Raw genomic sequence first — 20,861 nt, forward strand, 5'->3', positions numbered from 1 at the left:
GCAAGGCAACACCAGGAGGGGCAGTCTTGTCTGAGAGAAGACATGAAAGCAGCCCCAAGCTCCTGTGGTAACACCTGCTGCTGGAAACCTGATCGTCAAGGGAGAGACAGGACGTGGACTAGAGTCCCTGAGGGATTGCATCATCCCAGGGTGGTGGCTCAGGAGCTTTGGGGCTGGACTCTGTGAGACTGGGCTGCCTCCTCCGAGTCATTGGGAACATTTTGCTGTGTGTATGTGTGTTGTATGTCATGATCACAGAACCACATAATGGTTTGGGTTGGAAAGAACCTTCAAGATCACCCAGTTCCATGCCTGTGCCATGTGTCTGTGCACATCTCTGTGCTTGGGGGACTATGCTGAGGTTGCAGAAGCGACTGTGTGGTGTGGAGGTGGTGCGTGGAGGGCTGTAGTGTGGGCAGGTTTTGGTGTGTGTGGTGCTGTGGTGCATTTGGCTGAAGATCTGAGCAAGTTGGGGGGTGTGTGGCTGTGGTGTGTGGTTGTGGGGTGTGTGGCTGTGGTGTGTGGAGGTCCGTGTGTGTGTGTGTAGGGGCTGCCTGAGTGGAACTGAGGTGTGTGGAGCTCTGCGTGCATGCAGTGTCAGGATAAGGTGTGGTGAATGGCTGCACTGTGTGTGATTGTGGGGTGTGATGCTCGGGGTGTGTAGGGCTGTGTGTGTGTGTGTGTCTGTGGTTGGTGATGTGCAGTGCTCAGGTGTAGGGCTATACGGGTGTGTGTAGGGTCGTACGGGTGTCTGTAGGGCTGTACAGGTGTGTGCATGGGGGCCATGGTATGTGATGCTCAGGGTGGGTAGAGCTGTGCATGTGTGTATGTGGTCGGTGGCATGCAATGCTGGAGAAGAAGGCAATGGTGTGTGAAGCTCAGGATGTGGAGCTCTGCGTGTGTGCCTGTCGGTGGTGTGTGGGGCTGTACGTGTCAGTCTGTGGAGGGGCGGTGGTGCGTGGAGCTGCGGTGCGTGAGGCCACGGGGGAGGCGGGCACAAACCTGTCCCGGCCGCTACCCGCTGCTCGGCTGGAGAGCGGGAGGGGCTCCGGGCTGTCCCTGCAGGAACGGCACGAGCCCGCCCCGCTCCGGGCTGTCCCTGCGGGAACAGGGGCGTGGCCGGGCCCGGGGGAGGTGGGAGGGAGAGAGGGATGCTCCGCGGCCGCTCCCAGCCGGGGCGGCACCGAGGGGGTTAACGCACTCCCCGCCGCGGGCCGGGGCGGGCTCCGCATCCCGCATCCCGCCTCTCGCGGCGGAGCGGGCACGAGCACACGCACACACTCACACACACACACGCACACTCCCGCACACACACACACGCTCTCTCACACACACGCGCAGGCGATGGCTGCGGGGCGCGGGCTCGCTTCTCCCCGAGATGATGTCAAGAGCCCGGGAGAAGGAGGAGGAGGAGGACGGTTGCTCTTTTTCTTAACGGCTTTGTTCTAAAACCCATCCTAAATAAAGCAGCTCCCGCCCAGAGCGCCGGGGGAGCAGCCGTGAAAGTACCCTTTTATTTTCCCGTTCCTTTTTTTACCCTCTTTTCCTTTTTCTCCTTTTTTTTTTTTTTTTTTTTTTTTAAATCTTTATTCTCGTCTCCGTCTTTGTGTCCGCCTGGGGCCGAGCTGCCCTCCCGCGCTCCCCGGGGGAAGCCGCCGGCGTTTCTCCGCTCCCGCCCCGCAGCCCCGCGGCCGGAGCCAGCGCCCTCCGCCGCCGTCCCGCCCCGCCGCTGCCCCGGGGCAGGTGCTCGCTTCGCGGCCGCCGCCGGCGCCTCCCCCGCCCTCCCGCCGGCCGGGGCGGCTCCGCGCCGCTCCTCCCGCCCGCGGGGCGCCGGCTCCCGCCGCCAGGGCCACGCCGCCGGCCCGGCGCCCCCGCCTCCCGCCGGAGCGGCGGCGCGGCCCGGCGCGCCCGGGGATGCTGCCCCCGGCCCCGCGCCCGCCGCCTGACACCGCCGCCGCCCTCGCCGCGCCGGACGCCGCTCCGCTGCCCACGCCGCGGCCACCTGCAGCAGCAGCAGAAGCAGCAGCAAAAGCAGTAGCAGCAGCCGCCCGGCTCCCCGCCGCCCGCCGCGCACCGCGGCGGAAAGAATAGAGAGCGCCCAGCCCGTCCCGACCCGCCCGCCCGGCGCTCCCGCAGGCAGCCGGGGGCCGGGGCGGGTCGGGTCCCCGACGGTCGGAGCCCGTCGCCCGCCGCCCCGCTCCTCCTCCGCGGATGGGCGCGCTGCCGCCGCCCGGCCCCCCCCGGCCCCGCCGCTCCGCCTGAAGAAACTTGGGACGGCGGCGGCCTCCGCCTCCCCGCCGCGCCCCGCCCGGGCTGCGGGCGACCCTTCCCCGCGCCGCCGCGACAACTTCGCGGGGGGACCCGCCCGCCGCAGGACTCCGTGCCGGGGCCGCCGGCCCCTCGGCGGGGACCCCCTGCCCCTGGCCTCGGTGCTGGGGAGGAGCGGGGGTGCCCTGGATGGCCCTGCGCACTGGGACGGCTTGGTTTGGGCAGGTCCTGCGCAGAGTTTCCCGGCTTCAGGGCACCTGGTCCCGGCGCTCCAGCAGCCTCCTGTGCCTCTCTTCCTCGCAGGAGTCCGAGCAGGCGGGCGGAGAGCGGCCGCCGCCGCAGCACAAGCTGCCCCGGAGCAGCGGCAGCGGCGGCGGCGGCGGGCGCCGCCAGCCCCCCCGGCGGCTGCTCCCCTGCTGTGGCTGCTGCGGCCTGTCGGATCCCCGGGCGGCCAGGGGGGGACATGGTCCCCTCACTCGCCCCTTGCTGGCGGCCATGAAGAGGCAGAACGTGCGGACCCTGTCCCTTATCATCTGCACGTTCACCTACCTGCTGGTCGGAGCTGCCGTCTTTGATGCCCTGGAGTCCGACAACGAGATGCGGGAGGAGGAGAAACTCAAAGCCGAGGAGATCCGGCTCAAAGGAAAGTACAACATCACCAGCGAGGACTACCGACAGCTGGAGTTGGTGATCATGCAGTCCGAGCCGCACCGAGCCGGAGTCCAGTGGAAATTCGCCGGCTCCTTCTACTTTGCCATCACGGTCATCACGACCATCGGTGAGTGTCTCCCCTCGGGGAGGCCCTATGGGGCCACGGCCGGGGCTGGGGCAAATGCTCCCCGGGTTGGGAGAAAGGGAGAGGGGCAAGGAGGCTGTTACATGCAAAGGTGCCGGTGCTGGATGAATTTCTTGCTTCCCTCCTCTATTATATAATTCATTGCTCTTCTTGGGCACTTGTTGGACTTGGCGGTGTCCCGCACCTCTTCCCCTGGAGATGGATCCTTCATCTCCTGGGTGGCACTGGGGAGGAGTGGGGCTGCTCTGGCAAGGGGAATTGGCAGTGGCCAGGTGGCTACCATGGAGCTCTGGCTTGGGCGACAAGGAAGAGTGGGGGAAGAGGCAGGGTGACACTCTGCTGGGCCCTGTTATCACACTCCTTCTTGCACCTTTGCTTAAGAGACATGAGGAAAACTTGGGCAAAAGGCAGCTGGATGAGAATGAAAATGAAGAGGACATGGGAACTAGATCAGCTGGGAGAGCCCTTGATGTAGCCAAGCGTAGCCCTGCTTTAGCAAACTTTGTTTTGGTGTTGGCAAGGGCTGTGGTGGGGGTTCCCACAGCTGTGGTCCCATTGCTGGGCCTTTCCTGGGCATTCCCAATGTGTTCCTGAAGTTTTTATTGCAGCTGGAGTGTCTGATGTGTCAACAGGTCATAGTCTGCATCTACCCTTTGTGGGCAGATGGTGTGAAAGGCAAAATGTTGCCTGCTGTCACATCAGTGATGCCCAGATTCCCAGATGTGCCATTTCCCAGGATGGTCAAGGGACAGTCAGTGGACATAGCCATGGGCTGTCATTTTGTACTTCCCTGCTTCCTGCAGCTAAAGCTGAGCATTTCGCACAAAGTTTGCTTCTCTGCCATGAAAATAAACACCAAGAAGACTAGAGGCTGCAGAGTGCACACAGAACTGTGTTACAACTCCAGCTTTGGCTGGATGAGCAGGTTTTCTTCCTTGGTTTTGTATTCTTTAAGGTGGGCTTACTGAAACTGTTTGTAATGTTCTTCTCCCAGAACTTCTAGCCCCCTAACAGCTGGGGAAATTTGAAAAGACCCTTCTAGCTCAGTGGCTGTTTAATAGTGCATTTTACAGAACAGGACAGGAAAGTAGCTCTTATTAATACAGAACGACTTGGTCTTTTTATTATTTAGGGTTTGTTACAAGAAATTTTTACACTACCACCTGAAGATACTGAGTTTTCTGCATAACATGATGTCCACTGCCCTTTGACAAGTACCTACTTACTTTTGTATTTGACTATATTATACCTGGAGCAGTAAAAAAATTTCCTTTGAAAGATCATCTGACAGTATAAAACCTATTTGCCCTTATAAAGATAAGATTTTTTAAGGAATAATTTCCTCTTCTTTTCTGCTATTGGATATATTAATATAAAAAGCAAATATTAATAGGTTATAGAATATAAAGTAGAATGGAACTTTGGCTGATGATTTGTATTTCCCGCTGTTCATTACAATGTCAGAACTCTCTTTCCTCCTTTGGCCGCTGGGTCTCTCATCCTTGACCTGTCTCTTGTCACTTATTTCTGCTAAGTGAATACTGGACTGTCATACCCCTCTGGATTACAACAAGGCTTCCATGCACACGCCTGTGTACTCCTGGTGCCCTGTACTGCTGCCTAAGACTGACTGCAACACTTGCTCTGTTTGTAAGCTCAGTTGGTGACAGGTGGAAAGGGCTGTTTGTACAGTAGTTTGGTATTTTGATCGTGTTTTACCTGGAAACAAGTACAACTTGCTTGGGAAGCTTTAGCATTTTCTCCTGCAAAGAGCTGGGATTTGTTTAGGAAGCTCGGAGCACCGCAGCATGCAGAGAATAGCGTGCATTTCTGTAGGCAGAGGCACTTTGGGATGTCAGAATTGTTTAAATTTAAAAGTGTGTATAGCAACAGGGAACCACTGGGAGGAAGAGTAACAATAAAGAATGGTGTAGAAAGGCAGACATTCTGTAACAATTGTTCATTTGGGAAGCTCTTCTCCGGGAGGATATCTGATCTGTCTTTTAAAAGTTTATTAATAGTTGCTATCTGCACCTTGCCAAATACACTGCTATTTTTTGTACCATCTCTTCTGTACTAAAGTGGCTTCCTGATGATATCTGATCTACTGGTAGTCTTTAAAAGTGAGCATGGAGAATTTTTCTTTGATTTCTTATTATCCTAAAATAATTTGGCTCACAGAGGGGAAAAAATTACTTTATTTGTTTAAGTTCTCAGGAAAATAAGAGTTCTTATCTGTGTTTCTTGCACTGGGGAGTGATTTTAAATGTCCGTAATAATCGCTTTTTTTAATTCTTTTTTTAAAATCTGTGTGTATGCTCTTATATACATGTCCTTCTCCCTCTAAAACCTTCTAGACAGACTTCCAGGAGCACATGCAGTGGGGTATGCATTGGGGAACATGCTGTAGTCAGTAGGTACTCCAGCAAGAGTGTGTCTAACTAACGAGCTGATTTTTAAAACTGCATGAACAAAGACCTTGCCTTCCCTAATCTGGATGAGTACCTCTATCTCCACAAAACTTCCCTTCTGAGAAAACAGTGATGAGAATCAGAGGACCACAAAGTCGAGCAGTATGAATGTGCTCGCAGACTAATTTATGTCTAACTTAATTGTACTCCGTGATACTGCCGTGCTAGCAACATGTCTGAAGCAATTACCTCTTTGCTGTGCTGATTTCAACTACTGTAGCTTTAATTTAATCAAAGGCGTTTATGGCTGGCCGTGGCCCATCAGCCCACTGCCCTCGGTAGCCGGGAAGAGGCCGGTGCTTCTCGGCGGGTGCCGGGGCAGCGGCACTGCGGGGCGGCCGCGGGAGGGGCGGGGCGGGCGCTGCTGCCCAAGGGACGGGTCCGGCAGTGTCCCCGGACCGTGGTGCTGAAGGGAAGGTCCCTCTTCGCCCTCGGGGCGTGGGGAGTGAAGGACAGCTCTATCAGTGTCCTCGGGCGCTGGTGTTGAAGGAACAGGTCCAACAGTGTCCCCGGATGTGGTAGCGAAGGGACAACTCTGGCAGTGTCCCTAGACCGTGGTGCTAAAGGGAGAGCTCCACCAGTGCTCCCAGTCCGTGGTACTGAAGGGACAACTCCGGCAATGTCCCCAATCCGTGGTGCTGAAGGGGTAGATCCTACAGTGTCCTCAGGCAGTGGTGCTGAAGGGACAACTCCAGCAATGTCCGCAGTCCGTGGTGCTGAAGGGACAACTTCAGCGCCCTGGGACCGTGGTGCTGAAGATTCAGCTCCCGTCCATCTCCGCTGCTCCGGGCTCCCCTCATCGGGCAAACTCTGCAGCTTGTTGCTTCCCGTGAAAACACACCATTAAAGACCTGTTTGGAAGGGAGCATGAAAACCTGAAACCCTCCTGTGTGAGGTGAAGTGCTAAGATTTGGTCAGCTCTCACATTTCCTCAAATCTATGGCATTTGGCTTTTATTGGAGGGTGGGGGGGGGGTTCTTGCTTGTCAAGCTGAGTACTAAACAAAGAAGCAAGAGCTAATCAAGTAAATGGAAACAGTTTGTTTTTCACCTGGGGCACACCATATTTTTCTACTCCGCAGTGCAATGTTCTTTTCTTTTTTTCTTTTTTTCCTTTTTTTTTTTCTTCAACTGACACAAGAACAAAAAGATTGACAACAGCAGGTGCTACATCATTCAACGAGTCTGCTCTTAAAATCCATTAGGGGACAAAAAAGGATCAACTTTCACAAAGTTTTGGTTATGTTTGAATTCTGTGAAAGTTTTCAGATGCTCAAAAAGAACTATTAAGCTTTTCTTGGCTCTCACCAGTTGCTGAGTTTATTTCAAGATTGTTCTAGTTTCAGTTAGCTAGTATAATTTCCTATCCATTTTCAGTTACACAGTGAAAATGATGAGAGTAGTTTAATGAAATCCTCCATCCAGCTACTTGTCTTTTATGAGATCCACTGTAGAATATGCCACAGAGTTCTTCAAGAGGCATGAAGGGAAACACCAACTTTTGAAAATAAAAGGTTATTACTAGGATTACTAGGACTACTAGTTATTACTAGGATTACTAATAAGTTTTAGTGTCTTTTTCTACAGGTCTATAAGAGTCAGTAAACTGCTTCTATGTAGGCAGGTGTCAACACTGTCAAAATGTGTTATTGGTATGGATATCACTCTATCATTTAGGCCTTAAAGGGTGATAGTCATACTTGATTTAACACCACCGAACTCTAGTAAACACTGAATATTTCTGGAGGCTTGTGCAGAATGTAAGAACTGAAAGCTGTTTATGTCACCCTAAAATGAACTGAAACAACAAACAGATTGAAGATTGTTATTTAATTATTTTTTCCTGAGAAGTGACTGTAAGCGGAGCAGAATTAAAACGGTTTGTGCTGTGAATTGCTAGTCTCTTTTTATAACTTTTGGACCTTTGTTTTCAGTTTTGAACCTACTACAAACGCTGAGTGAACTATCTTGGTGAACACAGAAAAAATACTTTTTTAAGAATGTGGTGCAATACCTGTAATGGTGAATGGAATAGGCACCTACTGATGGCTGTTTGGCTACTGAGGAACTGTCTGCATCCAGATAAGAACATTGCATTTTTCTGGCAGATGGTGGCCTGACAGGGAGTTTGAACCTGCATTAATGAACTAAGCAAACACATGTTTAAATCCATTTTGAAATAGCAGTTGAGTCTTCATATTCTTTCTCTGCATCACTTTACCCTTCTGTAAAATGGATATAAACCCACCAAATTAATAATACAATGATGTCTCTAATTTGGGTTAGAAGACCAAAGTGTTTTCACATGTGAATTATTTTGTCCATGGTGCTCCTTCTTGAAGACCAGCCTCTGGGGTTTTGAGCCTGGTCTTGGGTTTTGATGTATGGTAATATTTAAAGCCAGTCCACTGGAAAGGTTTCAGTAGGGAGTTCTGGCAGATGGACAGCTTGCAATGAAAATAAAGAAAAGAAAGGTAGAAATCAAGACAGGGAAAGGGAAAGACTGATAATAAGGACAATGTTTTGGGCAATTAACTGCTGCATTCATGACTCGCCAGGACCATGAAGATCATATCTCATATAAAAAACCAAACAAGCACAGAGTAGATTAAGCCAATCAGTTATTAATAAACTCAGGTGAAAGCAGAGGGCAAGATTTTCTGGTGAGGTGAATGCTTGTAGATACCATGTAGTAACAAATGTATTAATTCATGCCATCTGAAGCTTTAGTGAAGAATACTGGATGATCAGGACTTGAATGTTGGTGACATCTCCCAGGGAAGAAGGAGGTCAGCTTCAGTGAGCCACATACTCCCCTGCATAATTAAAAAATTCTGCAAGATCATTTCACACTATTTTCTTTGTCTGTTGCAGATTAAAAAAAAAATAAATCTAAAATACTGTTCTGCTAACACAGAGGAGTCTTTGAGGCTACTCTGCTCATGTGTTTGTGGAAACAGTTCTTGAGTTCTTGACGACTGGTTTTGCAATGATACCTCACATTCCTGCCAGAGGCACTTGAGCAAAAGCTTTTTAAAAATCACTGATAAGCAAGTAAAAAGTACAACTCAGAGTGATGCTGACCTGCAACTTCCCACTGTATGGCTCACTGGCAGTGCAAGTGTAATAGCTAGCAAGAGTCAGAAAACAGTTTTAGAGAAACGTCGAGAAACATCTGTCCACTGAACTAGGTGATGGTGTCAGCAGATTTCCTTACTGAGAATTAGTGTCTTGCAGTTTTTTTGGTATTTGGTGCTCTTTCACTTGCTCCTAACTATTCATAACTTCTTTCTTTAGCTGAAGCAAGTGGGATTTAGATTAAGCATGAAGAAAACTCTTTCCTCCTGTCAGGGTGGTTGTGTGCTGGCAGAGATTGCCTAAGGAGACTGTTTTAAAAAGAGATTAGGAAAAAATCTCTCAGGAATCATTGAATTATAGCTGCTTTTGCCTTTGGGGAGGAAGATGGACTGGATGACCTCTTGAAGTCTTTATCCTTTTTTCTACATCTTGAGCCCTAATAGTTCTTGGGCTAATTTGTTTTTTCTTGAGAAAGAAAATCAAAGATTTTTGAAGTTCCATTTTCTCCACTTCATGGTCTTTGCTTATTGATTAATTTCTATGCAGTAAACCCATTTATGTACCTTTGCAAGTGTTAGAACAGAAATATCTGTGTCTGTCAAGGTTACAAGCTACAGGTGTTGGTGAGTCTTTTGGGAAAGAAGTTAGCTGAAGAACAAAATGATCCTGCTGATAAAAGGATGCCAAGCAGAAATTCACAGGGCAGAACTGGGAGGGAAATAAGGTGTTTTTAACTGAAAATAAGGGAAGAAATTTAGCTGTTAGCTATGGGCTAATACCTGCTTCAACTAAAAAGAATAAAAATCTCTGATTTCTCTGGGAACAACTTCACAGCTATAAGGTTTGACTAAAGAAAAACTGATGATCAGAGAATTTTCCTGTTGGACATCATGAGTTTTGGGACAGACACTACTGGTCTGGCACAAAGGATGGCCCAGGATGCTGTTGTGTTTCCTTGAATGCAATCTGAGCTGAGATGCTCAGTTCCTTCAATACCAGAGCATATTCCCCCGTAAATGCTGAAAGCCATTCTGATGGCTTTGAGCTGGAGTTGCACAGTACTTTATATGCAGAATTCTGTACTGACATTAGGTGATTCATCTTCACAACACCTCTGTGTAAAAATTATCCTCAGTTTAGAGACAAGAAGAGAAAATGACTTTCTGAAGACTCAGGTTGGGAACTATTTCTAATTGCCAAACAGCTCACTTCATTCTCTGTCAGGTAACATGGCATCAGTTCACAGCCAGATTAAACAGTGGAGATGAACCAAAGGCAGAGATCTATAATGAGTTCAAGGTGATACTAGTAAACTACTGCAGCTTAGGTCTTCTGACACACAATAATAGCAGAACCTGGAGCTTTATTTCATGAAGGATCATTTACTGTTCTAGCTAATTATCTCTGTTATTACTATGTGTCTTCTATCAAAGGCCCTTTAGGCTATTAGGTATCCACTTTCTATGGATTTTATTGAAGATCCTTGGCTGGGTATGGATAAAGGCTGTATGAAATATCCCCTTCCTCCCTAACAGATGTTAGCAAGGACACTTGCTGGTGATGCAGAACTAATAAGTGAGAGTCCTTGCTGCTTGTAAGTTGAACTAATGAGTTCAACTGTGGACTTGTAACAGATGTTTGCTGTGTGTAGCAGGCTTATTCACCTCTTTTTGGATGTTTTTGAGTGAAGCCATGGACTACTTCAGAAATATCACACATGGACATTGCTGTGATGCAAATTAATTTTAATTTGTTACTTGGTCAGGATTATAGTCTGTGGAATCTACTGACTTTGAGTTGAATAGATTACCACGTTACCTGTACCCTCCCAAGTGTCTGTGACTTAATAAGCTACAACTAACACTGATATTTTTGGTGTTGTGGCTATAACACTTCCTTTGATTAAAGTGAGAGGGTCTATGGATAAGGGAATGTTTGGCAAAACCAAAAGAAAAACAAACAAAAACCAAACCCAAAAATAAAGGCCTGATCTAAAGTCTGTCGTAAGTAAGAGAGAATATTTTGAGTCACATTAGTTTTGGATGAGATCATTATTTGTTAAGAATTCTACAATTCAAGGAGCTATATTTTATAACAAACCAACTCCTGGAAGTTATCTGTAATAGCAGTTTTCAGATTTATTTGTCCTTAATAATGAAGCAAACAGAGTTTGTGGTGTTAAAGTGTATGTTCTCTTAAACATTTATAGCGATTTGTATTTTTTTAATTGAAAGTGAAAGGCTAAACTACATGTCTACTGTGCACCTTAACCTTTGAGCAAAGGGAAATCTTGAGGAAGAATGTTGTTTTCATTCCATTTATTTGTTGTGGTGTGTGGTTCTTTTTTTGTTCTTTATCTGTTTTCCTTTCTTTCATCACTGCCAGACTGTTAACAACCTCTTCTGATCCAGCATCTTCTGATACCCTGAGATTCTTTTTTCTCCTTTTTTTTTTTTTTTTTTTTAAGTGTAATGTGCACTTACTTTTTTTTTGTTTGTTAGTTTTTTTTGGGGGGGAAGAACCTCCAAAGTTTTTTGGGAGTTTTTTCTTTTCAAAGAGTTAAATGACCTTATGTATATGGCCAATTGCCACAAGCGGCTTATGCAGTCATCAGCTGGTTAAAGGGTTCAGTGTCCTTTTTAACTGCTTTCATTACGGAGGTGATTAGCGAATGCCTGTGAAAGGAATCTCTCTATTAAGGACTCATGTATTTGTTACTGATTAGGATGCTTAGAAGGTAATAGACTGTATTGTCCTTTCAATTCCCTGCACCAGCAGGAAAAAAGAGCTTCAGAGACAAGCGGGCAAGTAGTGGGGTTAAAAGGCATCTGATGAGAAGCTGGTTATCTCCTTGCTCTCCCATCACAGAAGAGGATGGCTCCCTTCGCTGGCTTCGTGAGCCTTCTCAGGCAGGAAAATTTCACAGAGAGCTTTAGGGCACAGATTGATCAATGAAACCTGCTGCAGCTCTCTCTAATTGTGTAATGCAGGAGATTAGCTGTGAGGAAATGCTCGTAGACTCCAAATTTAGGGATATTCTTGACATATTGAAGGGAAGATAGAAATAAAAGATCTACTTCCAAGACAATTGGCACTCTCAGCAATTTCCAATGTGTGCCACCTCTAACTCTTTACAAAAGTGTTTTGGGTGCAGATGGAACATTTTATTTCTTCCACCCTTTTTTCTTTTGATGTCTTCTAGAGAGGATGTCCTTCTCCTATGTTTAAACCATCAAAGGCTATGGAAACTGTATAAGAAATTAACTGTTGTAACAAAACTGTAACCACTGGAGTTTTGAGTTGTCACTTTGCTGCATTTCATACCCATATGGAACTTTTCAGGAACAGACACAGTAGGAAAAGGTGTTAAATATTCTTGTTTCAAAGATCTAGACCTCCACTGCTTGAACTACAGAACAGTTGCTATTAGTTGTTAATAATTTGAACTGTTATGGTGAAACAAATCTGACTTCACTCAGTGAAAATAGTGTTTATGGCAGTAATAATTTTTAAAAATCTGCAGTTTAGTTCTTAAGTTAACTTTGTTCTAGGTAAATATGAAATATTGTTCTGCAGTAAAATCAACTCAAGCAGCAGGAAGGACCTCTGTCCGTAAGGCTCTGCATGCAGGCTGCGTCGTGTAAGATACTGCATCAGAAATATTTTAAAACTGTTCATGAAATAAAGATGATTGAACTCTCCATTACAATCTTGCATCAGAAAAACAACTCACACTTGCAGAGGTGACTTGAAGGCTCAGTGCTCACCCACATTTTTGTGGTCTTTGAGAACTTGGGCTTCCAGAGGTAGACCATGAATTTTAGAAGACTTCCTTATAGGATAAAGCATACATTATTTTCTCCTGAGGACTAGAAACAGTAGAAGGATGCCCTTTAAGCATTATTAAGGGTTGTCACATATACTAGGCTGTGAAAAACCTGGATTGCCCCAGACTGCCAAAGAGGAAAAAACCCCTTATTTTGAGATGTGAAAGCGTGGAGCTCAACATTTGAGGAGAGAAAGTCTCTCCCAGCATTTGAACTGATTTACCCACCATCCTTGCCACATGCTCTATACAAGCTCCTGATCTAGTTTGTTTGCTTTAGAAATGAGATAAGGCTGGTTCTAGGCAACTGATAGTTAAAACAGTGACACTGGATCTGTACCAAAGCACCTGGAAATCCCAGTAATTTGACCTGAATTCTTCAGCTGACCTTTCAACTGATATATGAAGAATTCAGTGATCTTCTCAACCTCCCTCCTTTAAAGTTTCTCCCTTCTTTTGCTGTTCCATGTGGGAATGAAGATCCCAAGAAGAGAAAGGAAACCTGGTTGCTGTTCAGGCTATGCCTTATCAGCTTTTTCATTCTTTTCTGGTATTTTTGTCTGACAAACGAATAAATGATCATCCAGTCTTTTGGCAACAAAGGCTTAAGCTCTTAAAACACATCCTGCCTAGTAGTAAAAGGCCTGTTATTTAAAGGGCACTTTTCAAAACAATTAGTACTTTAGTAGCAATGTGTTTGCCTTAATGAGTGCACTCTGTCAGTCAGAGGAAATAGCACAAGCTGATACCTAGCGATGTAGGCTAACATAGGCAAATTAACGGTGTTGCAAGTCAGTTAATGAATGTGCTGCACATCCAAGAGGTTTATTTTAATGAGTGAAAAGCACTAGATGTGATTCAGAGTGGCTTAACTTGTGTTTTTTTCCCAAATATTCCCCCCAATGATATTTTCATTCAGAAGCCCTCATACCACTTCTATGCTTGTGATAGTTTATCCTGTATGGGTTGCATTCAGGTCTGGTTGACTTGTTGGACTGGCACCAAAGATAATTTTTCAGAAAGTCTTCATTGCTGTTGCTGTATGATGTTTGAAGTCAGCGTCCTTATGATGTAGGTACATCAGCTACTGGCATTTTGGTATGATATAGATTTCTTTTTAAATGTTTCAGGAGGCTTTTCTTTTCTCAAGATGGACCACAGTAAAGGCTGGTGGTATTGAAAAGGTAAAGGCATGGGATGCAAGCTTGACTCTGAGTATATCCAGCAACAGGTGTCACAATGGAACTTGCTGGCTCTTGAGCATGTGTGGTTTTAATTTGGGTGACTTGCTGGAACCTGACTGCAGGTCGAGTGATAAGGAGTTAAAAAATATTTCCGTGCTCTCTTTGAAAAGAATCCAGTCTGGGGACCCTTTAAAATATGATCAAAACCTGACTGTTCCTATTCAGGTCTGCTCCTGAAGAGCTCGAGTGTGGTACACTGAGTAAGGAAAGGTGTTAAACAATAGCAAGGAAGTGTTAGTGGCCACAGAGGAAAAAAAATAAATCTTTCTAGCAATGATACTAGGGAAACACTGAAATACATTGCCTGGGGAGGGCATGGACTCTTCTTTGCTAGATCTTGCAGAACAGGATGGACAAGCATCTGTCAAGAGTGCCCTATGCATACTGTTCTGCCTTGAGGCAAGGTATGGACTATCCTCCTCCTCCCTTAGTTTTAATGGTTCCACGCACCCAGAGGCTGTTTGAAGTTTGTCTTGGATCTTGCTTGGGATCTATGTAAGTTTATCTTGTCCTTTTTTTTTCTGAAGGTTCCTACTTCTCTGAGGGATTATTAGTGCATCCTACAATTTTGTCTCCAGCTGAATATCTGGATAAGAATCAAACCTCTTCTCTAAGCAGCAACTGCTCACTGTTAGCTATGTCACCAGTTTTTTTATGGCTGCTGTTTGAACAGCTCTACCAGTGGCTGTCCCAGGGAAAAACAAACATGCTGCCTGTCTTTAAAAGAGGGACAGGAGAGAACATGGGGAGTTAATGCTCAGTCAGCCTAAATTTGATCTTCAGAAAGATATTTGACCAAGCTGTTAATCAGCATGAAAGTACCTGGGGGATAAGGAGGGACAAACTGGAACAAACCCAGATTTTTCTTGAGTGACTCAGGTTGGACATTTCTGAGTTTGTTTTTTTTTTCCCCAATAAACAACTGATAGTGGGGGAGCAGTAGGTCATGATGTTTACTGCATGCATGGCATGATAATAGCATTGAGTTCGCATAATTACAGTAAAAAAACCTAGACTGGATTGAATTGCAACAGTTGGGTACAAAGTCTGGATAGACACACGCTGTGGACTAGGGACTGGACTGTGGCTGGACTTATCACATGTGTGAAAAGCACATACACTGTGCAGGTAAATGGGTAAATGGGGCAGAAAATACAAACCCAGCATCCCCCTGCTAAATCTGCCACCAGATAATTTCACGATAGGATAAAAAAATGCAGAAGTAGCTATCACTAGTTTTCTGTCAGATTGGATGGACATAACATGTACAGTCATACAAGGGCCTGTCTTGTGGTTGATATTTTCAATTTTGCCATTAGTGGCTTGTCAGATAGAACAGAGAGTACACATATTAATTATGAGAGGGATGGCTAGCACTTCAAGGGCAGGACCAGAATACAAAACAGTTTTGATAAATTGGAGAAATGGTCTGAAATCAATATGATGACATTCAATAAAGTCAAGTGCACAGTTTTACACTGAAAAAGAAAATATCAAGCATACGTATAGGAAGATGACATGAACTGACTACATGCAAGTACTGCAACACCATGCTGATAAAGTGGGAAGGCTTCATCTTGGAAACTGGATCCAGTTTTGGGCACACAGTGTTTTGAGAAAGGATGAGAAAAATCAAAATGTTACTAGAAAACTTGACCAATATTCAGTATGGACAGGAATTGTTTAGTTTGGAAAAGAAATACATGAAGAGGGGAATAATAACAGCTTCAAACACGTGGAAGGTGGTTGTAAAGAGGAAATTTCTACATAAATATGCAAGATTTACAACTCAGCACCACAGATGTATGTTCATCATCAGCTGTGAAAATAACTGTAACATGTTCTATAGGGAACCTAAGAAGTGCCAGTAATGGGATATTTGTCTGAATAGATTAAACCATTGTCCAACACACATTAGCCTGGTGTACTTCAGCCTGCCTCAGACCTGAATGGACTGGGTTATCTGCTGAGGTTCCTCCAAACCATGTGTTCCTAGGAATGGGTGTCTGAGAGATGTGATACAGGAACTTACTGGGGAGTTGAGTAACCCTTGAGGAGCTAAGTATCCTGAAATAGGTCAAATGGTTTATTGAGGTTTTCTCCCAGCCCTCACCCTCTGGGATTATGTACTCTGTGGATGTTTCTGAGTACTGAACCAAATGTACAGCAGCATTTGCTGTCTGACAATGGACTTTGTTATGGTGAAGGCTGAACTTGCCTTTAAGAGAGTTGAGGTGCTAGACCAGGCATCAGTATGCACCTTGGAAATTCTGTCATGCAGAAACAAAGAGGTTTCTCCCCTTTCCCTAAATCCTATGCATACAAACCAGCAATTTCCATAACACAGACAATCATCCAATCTGTTATCTTGGCAGACACCAATGCCTTTCTACTTTGGAGGAAGGAAATCTATCCCATAATACACCTGTGCAATATATGGCAATGGTGATTTTGTTGCTAACCCCCGCAGCAATCAGTTTATGCCCTCAAGCATGAGATTTGATTATCCTTGTCATTATCTAAGCTACAAATGTTATTAGCAGCCATAAAATTGTCCATTAAAGTGAGAGGAATTACTTGCCTGCACCAGGGGGAGAACAGATAATTTACCACACAGATTTAAGCCCAAATGCATGTTTTTTTTCCAGAAGAGCCCTCTAAGCCTTTGTACAGCCTCCATGTTGGCATTTCAAGACCTGCTTCCCCCTACATGGCCTTCAAATCTGGGTCTTTTACAATAACAGTGAGATAGAGACATGCTGTTGGAATAACCTAAGGTATCATGAGCATGTATTTCTTCACGTTCCATAGCTTGAATGAATGCTTCCCTAATTCTGGAAATGCAAATGCCCAGACTTTGGTTGAGTTCCATGTTTTCTATCCTTCAATGTTGATCTGAACTTCATTTACACAAAAGCAGTTCTGGATGCCTTGGGCTGACTTGGTGCCCGTGGAATGACTGTGCGTCACTGGTTGAGTGTAGGATCAGTCGATTTGCTCCTAACAGGGCCATTTTTATAGGTTTCCTTGATACTGCAATACTAGGTTTTTATGAGAGGAAAAAGTGTTGTATCACAGGGGCCAAAAAAAGATGCTCTGTCTGAGTGGGTGAGATCCAGGGTAGTGTCTGAAAAATTTCTTTGTCTTCCCTGGGACTGGCTGATTCATCCCCTTCCCACCATCCTGTTAATTCCTGTTCATATATCAGTTCACCGTAAAGCTGCTTTTTTATTCCCATGTGTTATTGTGTTCCCATCTCCTTCCAACAACAGGGAGTGGGAGAGAACACCTACAGCTTTCCCAACAGACAAAAATGGTGGATCCTGACAGACTGGAACAGATTCTGATCACAGTTGTTTTCTGTAAATCTTGTGGAACTTGATTGTTTTAGTGTATTTGTTGACTTTAAACTGAGATGAATGTGTGCAGAATCTGGTCTGAAGAGCCCATATTTTGAAGGAAGCATCCCCTCCTACTCACCCAACAAATTTACACACACGTGGTGTAGCATCGATATTAGCTCCTGTAGCAAATGGAAAATGTGTCAGTAGCCCGAAAGGAACAGAAAATGTTCTCAAACAGGGCTTAAAAAAGTAAACAAACATCATATAATGAACAAAATCAATACAGTTCCATATTAGCCATTACGGATATCTCTGTCTTTGTCTGCATCATACTGTGCACATTTCAGTGCTGTGGGAAATGCAGAACCTGGGGATCTAATTTCAGAACCTGAAGATGGTGTATTAAATGCAAGGCCTGGGGTAGAAGGCCTGGCAGAGATTTGTGTAAAATAACAGAAAAGGTCTTCCGTTTGAACCCCTCCTCAAGAGCATTACCTGAATGAATGTGAATACATGTCCAAAATGGATATATATTCATAGGTGTTACGACATTATTAGAAATAACTCCTCAAAAGCTCTTTTTTCCTGAGTCATCCCCATTTAACAAATGACTTTGTGAGAACTAGCATTGGGTTCAGGATGTCCAAGAGCGGACAACCTTTCAGCTTTCTGCATTCCAAAATCTTTGTATTCCTTAGCCGCTCTTCTGCTTGGAGGGAATCCGAGACGGAGGAATGTCCTTATGCTTTCCAACCTTCCTGTCATGGCCTTCCATTACTCTTCATATCTTCCAACACAATCAGTAATATTCAAGCTATTCTTGTGGGCTTCTCTATTGAATTTCTTCAAGCCAAGCTACTCTTGGCTGCTGAAGGAATTCCTTCTTCTCCTGTTCCTTTCAGAACTTGATGTCCCTCTTTATCCAGGAAGCAAGAGTCAGGGCTGCAGACTAGGCAGGTGGTTGATGCTCTTCTTAACCAGAAGACCACGTCATCACCTATCTCAATGGAAGTTGTGTTAGATTTAATAGGAGGAAATAAATGCTCCTGTGATCCAGGGCCATTCTTTGATTGCTTGCCTAATACACTTAATATTGGGGGAACATTCTGTGTCTTTTGGATGATGACTTTTGCTTCCATTCACAGTGCAGAGCTCTTTGCCAAGGAGAGACTGGCAAGTTTTCCTGCATAGCACATTGGTAGAGACTTGGAAGAAGAGGAAGAAGCTGAAAACACTTGTTAGGACAAAATGGACCATTGCTTGGAATCCTGCATTCAGGTGATTTTCTGAAAGAGAAATGTTTGATTTTGATGGTCTTTGGTCTTCTAGTGTTTCGGTTCCATATATCAGAAAAGCTGTGCATGCTCACTGAGGTCTCCTGGAGAGCCACAGGAGCTGTGCCTCTCTGTGTTTGCTTTTCTAATAGAAAGATAGTAGAATGTGTCAGTGTAGATTGATTGATAGATAGATGGATAGACAATTTATTTTCTTTTGTATGTAACCTATTAATGTGATGTGCTCCGACCCTTTTACATGTGTCCCTCTGGGAAGCCCTCAGGGAGGTCCACAGCCTTTCATCCTGAAGGGGAGACAGAAGGCTCTTGTCTCTCCTCTGCCTTTTACTTCACCTCCCAACTGCAGTGCTTGATGTCGATCTCGCTGCTCAGAGTGCCTGCAGCAGGCACGAGATCCAGGGGCCTGGGTTTCTTGTCTCTTTAATGGCATTCTGTGAGCTTGTGCTCAGAGGGAGGCAGAGAGATCAAAGGCTGTGCGAGTACACTGCACTTGATTTTGCTTACACCAATACAAATCGATTGACTTCACTGAGTTATGAGGGATTTACAGCTAGGGGAGAACAGATTCTGACCTAATGGCTCCAAAAGAGGCTTTTCTTGGATGAGCAATGTAATTAGAGCACTGGAACAGACAGATTTCGTGACTCATCTGTGGGTCTGCAGTCTTTTCTTTGCTTCTAGGAGGGTGTTCACTAATGTCACCACACTTTCATTTCACATGTGGGCTGATCTAATGAAGGACCAACCTTTGCTGGATCAGAGACCTCTGTTCAGCTGCAAAGCATCCTCCAATCTTCATGTCACTGTGAAAACTTCAAGCTCAGGACCAGACACTGGAGTAGTGGAAAATTTCCGCTTTCTTCCTATGTTTTACTAAAGTAGAGGACTAAAATAAGCAGAAGAAATGGGGCAGGGGCTGGGGAGAATGGACTGATGACTGAGTTCACTGATCTCAAATATGTGTTCTAGCAAGGGAAAAAATGATGGGGAGCACATGTGCCAATATCAACCTGTGCCATCATCAACCTGTGCCATATATCCAGCCAGAAAACAGTACAGGTATTTTGAAATCAGTAAAACTCCTTTTCAGAGCTGGCTGGAGGTCTGGGGGTGAAAAAATTTTGTTAGAAGATACCAGTTCACTGAGACTGTAAGGCATTCATTTGGGAAACTTTGTTGAGAACTTTCAATAAGTTTGGGGAGGATAAGGTAATAATGGTAATAAGGTAAGAGGGACTAAGCATGTGTTTGGGAGGACTGGAGGTGAGCACAGTCACAAGGCTTGCGCTTGCATCCTCCGGGTGTCTGGGAGCTACACTGGACACAGCACTCAGGACATGGAGGTGATGCAGCTTTGGCTGCTGGTTCTCCTTTGGTCCCAGTGCAACGTGAACTGGATTCAGGGGCCAGCTGTTGCAGTTTGGTTGGTGGCCATGACAACAACAGTAGCAGGGTTGTGGCAGGGCAGAAGCCCTTATTCTACTGCACATGTCGTCCCACCTCTTTTTCACCCATCTCTCATTTCAGCTGAGGTTAAGCTGTGAGAATTCTTTAACACCAGGGCTGAGGCAGCAACAGGCAGCTGTTGCCTTGCTTAATCCATCAAAACAACAAGGAGACAGTGGTTTCAGGGAAAGGTAGGGAGGCAGTGATGGAAGGGACTAGAGTTTAGCATGGGATGAGAGAAGTGAGACAGTGACACCATATCAGGCATCACTGATGGTTTCTTCAAAATGATTGGGGGCCATTGGTATGAGGAACTCAATGGAGGTGTCTTCCTTATGTGCAATCTTGTCCTTTATGTCTGTATGCTCTCTTCCGAAGACTTTAAGGTGCCAGAATGCATCTGCTCCAAAATCACAAACTACTGCAGCCATACCTCTGCTAGATTTAGCCCTCCTGAGTGGGTTGCTGCTGGTGCGGTGCTCAGAACAGATTGTAAGACCCACCTGGGAAGAAGGTAAACCACTATGTTCTGAATTGTGTGCTTCACCATTTGGCAGTGACAATAGAACAGATATATGTGCAATTGGATTTGAGGTTGGTTTTCTTCTGATTTGCCACTCGTTGAAACTTAGAGCCAGTCATGATGATTGGTCCTGTCCTTGGATCCAAGCCCTGGGCTCTGTACCAGCATGAAATTCAGAGTAATTTCAAAAAAGTGTCTAGAAGATCACAGAACTAAAGTTCCATTTCAAAAAGCAGCTTTTGCACTTAGGAGACTGGTTTCCAAACCAAATAAGCTCATACCTGCCAAATGTGGGTTTAGAAAACAGGTTGGTTGGAGTGTGAAGTCATTGAAGAACATGAGAAAAATATGCCTTTCAGGACACTTTATAAAACAGGGTTACAGGTGCCTGGTGACTCCTAATCCTTTGGTAATCCACCTCTTCATCTATTGGTCACACAAACATCCCTTGGAAGATTTTCCTCTCCTGTTACTCCTGAGGGAGTAAGTCACCATGTGAAGTATTAATGAAAGCTACAGTCTGCTTGTACATAGACATTAAAACTGCTTTTTCTGACTGCTGACTCATGAG

At 45.5% G+C, this 20,861-nt stretch overlaps 1 protein-coding gene across 1 annotated transcript in view; it reads left to right on the forward strand.

Moving 5' to 3' along the window:
* The first annotated feature begins 2,451 nt into the window (after positions 1–2,451).
* KCNK9 (potassium two pore domain channel subfamily K member 9) overlaps positions 2,452–20,861 on the forward strand; it is an 85,594-nt gene continuing 67,184 nt past the window's right edge. Inside the window, exon 1 of the mRNA XM_032694904.1 lies at positions 2,452–3,046. Coding sequence (XP_032550795.1) covers positions 2,458–3,046 — 589 coding nt within the window. The 5' untranslated portion in view covers positions 2,452–2,457. The remainder of the gene's footprint in view (positions 3,047–20,861) is intronic.

Source organism: Chiroxiphia lanceolata, chromosome 1 (genome assembly GCF_009829145.1).
Source record: "Chiroxiphia lanceolata isolate bChiLan1 chromosome 1, bChiLan1.pri, whole genome shotgun sequence".
Classification (NCBI taxonomy): domain Eukaryota; kingdom Metazoa; phylum Chordata; class Aves; order Passeriformes; family Pipridae; genus Chiroxiphia; species Chiroxiphia lanceolata.